The sequence below is a fragment of the Perca fluviatilis genome, chromosome 2, assembly GCF_010015445.1.
Source record: "Perca fluviatilis chromosome 2, GENO_Pfluv_1.0, whole genome shotgun sequence".
Taxonomy (NCBI): Eukaryota; Metazoa; Chordata; class Actinopteri; order Perciformes; family Percidae; genus Perca; species Perca fluviatilis.
In genome coordinates, this window is record NC_053113.1 from 16,938,035 (window position 1) to 16,947,755 (window position 9,721).

General features: G+C 45.6%; 1 protein-coding gene and 1 long non-coding RNA gene across 2 annotated transcripts; both read left to right on the forward strand.

Moving 5' to 3' along the window:
* Positions 1–2,090: 2,090 nt before the first annotated feature.
* On the forward strand, positions 2,091–2,921 carry LOC120573304. Its single transcript, XR_005641684.1, has 2 exons — positions 2,091–2,534; positions 2,569–2,921. It is a non-coding gene; the product is annotated as an uncharacterized LOC120573304 (long non-coding RNA).
* Positions 2,922–4,427: 1,506 nt separating this feature from the next.
* Positions 4,428–5,301, forward strand: LOC120551324. The gene has a single exon (XM_039788649.1). It carries the CDS (start codon positions 4,507–4,509, stop codon positions 5,299–5,301), a length of 795 nt encoding a protein of 264 aa, XP_039644583.1. The 5' UTR covers positions 4,428–4,506.
* The last annotated feature ends 4,420 nt before the right edge of the window (positions 5,302–9,721 follow it).

The window sequence follows — 9,721 nt, forward strand, 5'->3', positions numbered from 1 at the left end:
TGTGCAGCTCAGCTTAGTGTGGAAATGCGGTCACAAAAGCAAAAAGTGTTCTTTAGATAACATCTAAACTCTCTCAGACTCTTGGAGAATCTACAAATCTCATCTCCTAAAGCAGTTGGACATCAAAGTTTAGCAAATGTATTTATATTTTATAATACAAACAAAGGACCCCTGTGCTGCAGGTAACAGACTATTTTACCAAATGGTAAAGTCTTAGTCCATACATCTTAACCTACAGCCACATACAATCCAGCTCAAGTATTTTGAGAAGCCTGTTAATCTTAAAGTGACTTATTTTTCTTCAGTTGCAGCTTGAAAATGTGCTGCCAACACAAGACTGACACGATTAGTTTATGAACATGTTGGCAAACAATTCCCTATTCACACAAGCAGACGCAGGCAACATTAGCATAATGCAATATTCACTTTTAGCTCAGTTCTAACTAAAATTAGACTTAAAGCTATCCAGGTGACCAGAATTACAACTTCAATGGAATGATTTTGATTTGTTTGCTGGATAAGTTGATGCTACTGTATATCACAGGTCTTCTCCAAGAAATCTGTTTAGATTAATTGGCTCCCTCAAAACTGGAACATGGACCGGTCCAAACTAAGCATAAAACCAGGGGAACCTGGGATCAGCAGGTCACGGAATGTGGAAAAAGAGGAAAATTATCTTTGAGTTAAAGTCAAAATGAAAAGTGGTTTTGCAGTTGACAAAACAAGGCCAAATGTGTTTCATTTTAACTGTTTTTCACAGTTTCATATTGCCAACACTAACGTTTTGCAATAAGCCAAGTAATTAGACCTTACATTATTAGACCTAAGTAAGTATTAGGTCAAGTATTAAAGTACTAATTAGGGAAACTTCTCTCTATATCTATAGATATTCTGAAATTGGTTTGTTTCTCAAAACATGTCAAGGGGCACCATATTCTGTAAAATGTATCCTCAGATCCCTACTTTAAATTGTGCAAGAGCATGACCGCACACATGGAGGTAGAGTGCATCTGATCCAGGACTGAATCCCATATGTGATCTGTGAAGGCAGAGCCTAGATCCTGTTCCATGGTTCATCTAGCTGTTAATGTGGGACTATGCAAATTTGAAATAAGGTTATAAAAGACTGAAATTGTGCCTTTTAATGTGGGGTTAACAGACAAACAGGATTGGCTGGGGGTTTATTAGGTAATTAACTTCTGTATATGCCTAATTTGTAAAAATCTGGAAAAAAACAAACTGTCTTTATTGGGTCCAGATTCGAAGGGAATGCTTAACCACAGGATTACTGTTGGGAATAGCAGACGAGAGTGCAGAGCCTAAGAGGACACAGACAGTGGGCTAATAGCACTGGACTCCATTGTTACCCAGACTGGGGCTGAGTCGTCAAGGTGAAAATGCCCCCAAAACCCTAAAAAGCGGATTTTAGCAGTCCAGTTATAGTATTGGAAATTAGGCAGGGCCATTCCCTACTTATATCTTGAAACATGGATGTAAAGTATATATGTCAAATGTGGGATATAGATACACACGCTTTGCTGACCAAATGACTTATGTTCCTATAATATACTGCCTAATTATTACAGCAAGCTGCCTAGACTTAACGAGCTAAAAGTATGCTGCACAAGAACAGAGCCAAGGCTGCACACAGGTGGCCTGCATCGTGCAAAGGAGGACATGTTCCTCTGTGGGATGCAGTAAGCAAGGACGGAGGACACCAAGACCTGGCTCAGTCACAATCCATCAAAAGCAACAGCCCACTTTGTAGAGACAGATGTTCGTGTGTGATATGTAACTGCCCTTGTTAAACTTCAATAAAAGACAGGCAAAAGAGGAAGAGAGTCAGAGCTCACTGGTGAGAAGCAGACTGCGGAGTCTGCTTACGGAGTGATGCTCTCCTTCTATAGAAGCCTATTGTATTAATACATATCTGTGTCTGTGAAGTTATTGCTATCTATTTCAGAGAAGAAGTCCTCACCTGGGAGTGCACCTTGGAAGCACGACAATTGGGGGCTCGTCCGGGATAAAAACAAAAAGAGGATTCTTCAAATTGGTTGGAAAAGTTCGGTCCAAGGGTGAAAGGTTCGCGTTGAACATCTGGCGCCATAAATAAGGTAAGCAGACCATTATTCTGCATTGACTATTCTAAATCAAGGGTGTTCAACGTCTTAGTAACCCACAGACCGCTAAAATTAATTAATTAAATACATAGTGACAACTTCCATTTTTATAAAGGTACAGGAAATATGGTATGGTTTATGGAACAAATATGAGGAAATATTTGTGAAAGTCTGAGTTTGGCAACTCCACCCGTGTCCTGACGAGGAGCGGTTTTGGCTGGGTTGAAACACCCGAGAATTGAGACATCTTAAAAACAAAAAGGTTAAGTTAAGGTTAATAAGGGTAAGTCCTCCATAGTAGAGGTAAGTCCCAGGTAATTGTAGGGGTAAGTCCTCCATAGTAGAGGTAAGTCCCCCGGGGTAAGTCCTCCATAGTAGAGGTAAGTCCCCCGGGGTAAGTCCTCCATAGTAGAGGTAAGTCCCCCGGGGTAAGTCCTCCATAGTAGAGGTAAGTCCCCTGGGGTAAGTCCTCCACAGTAGAGGTAAGTCCCAAAAGGAGTTGAAGTCTCCTAGGTATGACTGGTGAACGATTGTATTATTGAACCATTTCACACTATTTAGGTGATATGACAAAATAATCCAATGTTCACATGACTTGTTGGTTTTGGTGTCAGACAATTGAGCTAGTTCGATTGTCCAAAGGCTGAGAACCAGGGTATAGCGAGCCATAGATCTCAGCTGGCCAAAATCATAGGGAAACTTGATTTTGGTGTCAAATAGGAATATTACTTTCCTGTTTAAGGGTTGAGAACCAGGGACATAGTGTCCCATAAATCTCAACTGGCCACAATCAAGGTTTTATAAAAAAAAAAAAAAATGAAATGAAAAATTGACTCATCCAAATTAAGGGTAATGCATGAATGACCAATGTGTATGAATGCTAAATAGAAGCAATTGAAGCAGCAGCACTGCCTGAAACCTGACGGTGTTAACATAAAGCAGTGGACTGTTGAAGTAAATTGTGGATATTTAGATCGAGGGATTTCTGTGTGGCAATTTAGAAGTATTGAGTGTGTGGCAGTTTTGGATAAATATTTCTGGCAAAATTAATAAGCATATTCTGGCAATCTCATAAAGACCAGTGTTACTAGTTAAGGAAATGGACGGAGAATTTGATAGAGAAATAGATGACGGGGGTTGGGGAATTAAAGGACCATATAAGCCAGTTGGGGAGCAGTTAGAAGTAATGGAAAAAGCAGTGAAAGCGGCCTATGGGACAGGGAAGGAGGCAGAGGATATGATGATACAAATGAGGAAAGATGTTAATCAGATACTGACCGATCAGGGGGAAATTGCTAAATGCACAGATCCACTGTTGGCAGCATTTTGGAGACAGGAAAAGAGAGCAGGTCAGGATCAGGAAGAAGCACAGAAAGATGTGAAAACAGGCAGTTGGCTAAAAAAGGGAGAAGCCAAGGATAGGAGAGATAAAGCAAGTCAAGATAGGAAGAAGTGGGCACTATGGGCGCTATTTTGGCAGGGAGTGAGGCATCTAATGGTTGATAATACAGGTCATACACAACCACATAAACCTCCATCGCTACTCACCACCTCAGCCCACTACAGGGTTGTACCCAGTGTTTGATGTTAAGGAAGGAGCAGTGGAAGTTACAGGGCTTGGCAGATGTGTCCCCTCAGCCCCGTTATGGCGAGCGGACCAAACCCACAGGGGGAAGATTAGGCAACCAACTGATGAGTGGCAATTACAGAGACTCATGGCTTTAACTGCAGGGCCCCCCACTCCTGACCTTTTCCCCATTCCCCTCCACACACACAACCACAATCCTATGCCCAACCCCCACCCTATAGGCCGGGTCCTCCCCAATGGCAACAAAATAGTGGGAGGGGTTATGGGAGAGGAGGAGGGAGACCAGGGAGGGGGCGGGGCCGGCCGCCCGGGGAGAAGCTCCGGGAGCCTGCTTTGTCTGTGGCCAACTGGGACACTGGTCTCAGGAGTGTCCGCTAAATGGGGGTCAGTCACCAAGGGGAAGGGGTTACCAGCAAAGGGGTCCATACCAGCCACCGCAGGGACCACCGCCAGGTCCCCCCAAAGCGCAACTGCAGATGGCTGAATGGAACTGGACTGGCTGGGAACCAGGCCAGCAGTTGCCACAATGACACTCCCCAGCAGAGCAACAGGACCCAGGGACCACGGCAGATCCCATGGTGTCCATGAGAGTAGAAGGAACTGTTCAGCCCTTCTTAGTTGACACAGGAGCTACTTGCTCAACAATCAGACATTGTCCATCACAACACATTTCACCAAGTCACATTACGGGGTGGGTTTCTCTGGGGAAAAGCAAAACTGCCAATAACAAAACCACTGCATACAGCTATAGGGAACCAATGCGTCCTCCATCCATATGTTGTTTCTCCCACGGTTCCTATGAACCTCCTTGGCAGAGATCTCCTCATAAAACTGGGCGTGTCTATCCTGTGTTGTGCTGATGGAATATTACTGACTTTCCCTGACGGCCGTCAAATGACCTGTTCTGAAGGAAACCAGGGCCACGGACAATACATCCTTTCCCCCACCTCTGACTCCTACGCTGACATTTACTGGGCTATGTTGTCTCCAGAAGGCCCGGGCTCCGGGGGCATCCTGAAACAGTTCTTCCTCTGGAAGCCCTGGATCTCGCAAGTTGCACCCTTTGTCCCTCCCCCAGATCCCTCACATGTCACCCTAAATTATGATGTCCACTCTGATCTCTGTTATCAAGACGCTTTTGACACGATAGCGGACACCAGATGGGAGATCTTCACCCAAAACATCTTTGTGGGACCAGAGGGCGTAGCCGCCTCGGTCCAGCTAACTCCTGAACAGTCGCCATGGTTTGTTATGACTGAGGAATCTGCCCCACATGTTTCACTTGCACTGCACCCAGGGTATGAGGCCAAATCATTAGGTCCGATGGTCAAGACAGCCCTGACTGCCACCGACTGGACACTCACTCCTCTCCCCAAGGTTCAATACTCTCCCTCCACCAAAACCTTCCGCATTCTCTGTGAGGGTCGAGACACAGCTTTTCTCCAACATGACTTAATTGCTAGGCACCATGGTAGGGAAAGGACTGACCATCAAGATGCTAAAGCCATGTTAGATGGTCTTCCCACCACTCTCTGGTCACAAACACCGACTGATGTAGGTTTAGTGCATTGTGCCCCCCGACCTTTCGCCTAGGCCATCTCCGCCTGTATGGATACCACAATACTCATGCTCTAGGGAAAAGCAGCTAGGCATTTCAGATACAGTCACAGGATTGATTGAGGCAGGGGTGTTAGAACCCCTCTCGTTCCCAGTGGAACACACCTATCCTCCCAGTTTTGAAAGCAGAAACAGGTAAATATAGGATGGTTCATGACCTGCGCGCCATAAATGATCTCATTGTAGACACCACTCTCACTGTACCTAACCCACATGTTGCTCTCGCTGACAAGGACCGCAACACCACTGGTACACAGTGTTAGATCTCTCAAATGCATTTTTCTGCCTCCCTCTGCGAACATCTGCGAGATATTTTCTCATTCACATACATGGGTCGCCCCATGCGATACACACGCCTACCACAAGGGTTTAACCTCTCCCCAGGCCTGTTTAACAAAGTTCTGAAAAACTCACTGACAGATTGTACCCTACCACCTGACACCGTTCTGGTACAATATGTAGATGATCTTCTGATAGCTGCACCCACCGCAATTGCCTGTCTGCAGGCTACCAAAGATGTTTTGACCACCCTGGCTAGGGAGGGTTACAAAGTAAGCAGGAAGAAAATACAAGTCTGTAGAAGAGAAGTTACCTTTCTGGGCAGAATCCTTTCAGGCAGTGGTGTAGGTGTTTCCCCTGCACACAGATCAGTCATTTTGGCCCACGGAAACCATGTACTGTAAAAGACATGTTGACATTTTTGGGCTTGACAGGCTACAGCAAATCCTATGTTCCAGGCTATGTCGACCTTACAGATCCCCTCCGGGCGTATGTACGCCAACAGGGCATGCGCAATTTGTCCTCAGCCTTAGACTGGACATTTGAAGGCAATGAGGCATTTATTAAACTTAAACAATCCCTTGCTGCAGCAGCAAATCTGGCCTGCCCAAACTACTCCCTGCCCTTCCACTTGGATGTTTCTGAAACAAAACAAGCAACTAATGGGGTTTTGTTTCAGAAAAAAGGGGGTGACAGAGTAGTGTTGAACTACATGAGCATCCCATTTGAACAAATTGAAAAACGCCAGCCCGCCTGCACACAACATGCTGCAGGGGTGGCAAAATGCATTCAGAAATCATCACACATAGTTATGGGACACCCCCTGATAGTGTTGACCTCCCACAGCATAGTGTCCTTTGTTAACTCAGCCATGTTTTCACTCACACCAACCAGACAAAGGCGAATCAGCAAAGTTTTGCAGGCCCCAAACCTGACCTTTACACATGAAGGCATTAACATGGCAGACCAGATGGGGGAGGGGGAACCACATGAGTGTGAGGACAGGACAAGAAAAGTGGAAAAAGTCAGACCAGACTTAGCTGCACAACCACTAGGGGAAGGAAGAGTGCTATTCACAGATGGGTGTTGTTTTAGACATGAGACTGAGGGACTGAAAGCAGCATATGCAGTGGTTGAAGACACAGGAGGGGAAGTGGTAACATTAGAAGCAGAAAGGATGCAAGGTGCGCAGTCAGCACAGAAAGCAGAAGTGGAAGCACTCATCAGAGCCTTAGAGCTAGGAAAAAATCAAGCAGTAACTGTATACTCTGACTCAGCCTATGCAACAGGAGCAGCTCACCTCGAATTACCACAGTGGCAGAGAGCAGGGTTTTTGACAGCAGGAGGAAAACCTATTAAACATGAGGAAGAAATGAAAAGATTAGCAAAAGCTATTCTCCTACCAGCCAAGGTAGCTATAGTCAAATGTAAGGGCCACAGCAATACTCAAGATAGAGTGAGTAAGGGAAATGAAGCAGCAGACAGCGCCGCAAAAACCGCAGCAGGATATTTGGCACACCATCTAATGATGACTGCAGACCTAGAAACCAGGGCCGAGCTTAGCAAAGAAGCAATCATTGAGTTACAAGAACGAGCTTCCCCCCAAGAAAAAACAGTTTGGAAAAGCAGGGGAGCTATGCAAAGTGAGGGGTTGTGGCGGGGCCCGGATGGTAGACCTATTCTGCCACCAGGGGTACGGGAGACGGCCCTAGAAGAAGCTCATGGGGTGGGACATGTAGGGGTCAGTCAGATGTTGAGAAACCTACAACATTGGTGGCATCCATTCATGAAACCAATGGTAGAGCAGGTAACCAAGACCTGTCCCCAATGCCAAGCATTCAACCCTAAGCCTACAGTGAAACCAGACGGGGGACAGTACCCCCTTGAGACAGTGGCAGGGAAAGAGATTGTGATTGACTACACTGACATGACGGACAGGGTACAGGGTTGCAGGTATTTGCTGGTGTGTGTGGATTCCTACACTGGATGGCCAGAGGCCATGCCCGCAAAAAATGAAGACACTCAGACCGTAATTAAATTTCTAATCAACCAATACATTCCCCAGCATGGGTTCCCTGAAAGGATAAAGTCAGATAATGGTTCCCATTTCGAAAACAAAGATTTGCAAAAGGTGGAACTCATGTTGGGGCTAAAGCATAAATTTGGCTCCGTATACCACCCTGAATCTCAAGGCAAGGTAGAAAGGATGAACCTGACCTTAAAAAACAAAATGTCTAAAATATGCACCCAAACAGGGATGAATTGGCTGCAAGCCCTCCCCCTGGCTTTCATGACGATAAGAATGTCAGTAAACAGTAGGACAGGCCTCTCACCATATGAGCTACAAACAGGGAGGTGTTTCCCGGGGCCCTGGTCTCAGCTTCCATTTACTGAGCCTTCACCTGTAACCATTTCTCACAAAGCTTTTTTCCGCCAGCTACAGGGCACAGTCTCCTTGTTTTCTAAACAGGTGACCGCAGCACACCCAGACGCAGAAACCAAAACTCCTCCAGACGCTGAGTGGGTGCTCCTGAAAGCAATCAAGAGGAAGTGGTCTGAACCTCGCTGGCAGGGGCCCTTCAGAGTGACGGCGAGAACATCCCACGCAGTACAGCTCGAGGGAAAAGGTAAACAGTGGTACCACTGGAGCCAGTGTGCTGCAGCCCAGGAGCCAGGCCGCTCCACCAAGGAAGTAGCCAGAGATCTGGCTGCCAGCGCGGAGGGCTCTCCGCCAGACACTAGGGAAAAAGAGGCAGAATAATCCTCTCCAGTGTCCAACGAGGTCCAGGGTAGTCCACCCCTGTGACCTGAAGAAGAGAATCACCAGGGAGAAAGGTGAAATAAGCGCTACATGTAGCGTGCCAAGCTACCATCCACCGTTGAACCCAACTTATTGGGCGTGTTTTCTTTAACACACGCCCCTCCGACCGCCGCCGTTTCCATTAACCATTTTTCATTGTGTGCAAATTGCAGGAGTTGTCTGGTTTGAGTCTGAGCTGAGGGTTAAAACCAACTTATAAAGCGGTGCTGTTATAAGTAACTTGTATGGGAAGAGACTTGCCAGGGAAGAAATAAGCTTGCTAGATGTGTTGTAAGGTGATCTTAGGGGTACATAGCGTCCCCATTGTTACTTTCATTTTCTGGTATGATTTTGAACTCCCCCGCCAAAACTGCCCCACCTAGGTGTTACCCTAGAAGAACTTAAGTGCCTTGTAATTGTAAATAATATGTTGTGGACTCACTTAGGTGAGTCCAAAAGGGGGTGTGGGAACTTTTTATTTCATAAAAAGTTAACAGAAGTATGCTCTTAATATTAGAAGTGTTTTTCCATTTTCTACATTTTTTACCATCTTTTACATTTTCTACTGAAGTGTTTTACAATTTATCTAGAAGTGATTTTTACCTAGAAGTGCCTTTACCTAGCACTCGCCATGTTCTGACTCTATTTTTGTTTTTGGAATATCTCGTTCTCTGACCTCTCTTCTCTTTTGGTATGTTGAACTCTAGTAGAGTTCAAAAGGGGGAATTGTGGGATATAGATACACACGCTTTGCTGACCAAATGACTTATGTTCCTATAATATACTGCCTAATTATTACAGCAAGCTGCCTAGACTTAACGAGCTAAAAGTATGCTGCACAAGAACAGAGCCAAGGCTGCACACAGGTGGCCTGCATCGTGCAAAGGAGGACATGTTCCTCTGTGGGATGCAGTAAGCAAGGACGGAGGACACCAAGACCTGGCTCAGTCACAATCCATCAAAAGCAACAGCCCACTTTGTAGAGACAGATGTTCGTGTGTGATATGTAACTGCCCTTGTTAAACTTCAATAAAAGACAGGCAAAAGAGGAAGAGAGTCAGAGCTCACTGGTGAGAAGCAGACTGCGGAGTCTGCTTACGGAGTGATGCTCTCCTTCTATAGAAGCTTATTGTATTAATACATATCTGTGTCTGTGAAGTTATTGCTATCTATTTCAGAGAAGAAGTCCTCACCTGGGAGTGCACCTTGGAAGCACGACACAAACCATTGCCTTTATCCATGAGGCAGACTTACAGAGGGCTACACCTCACATATGGAATCATAACCTTATACTATAGCATTTTCATAACAGCATGC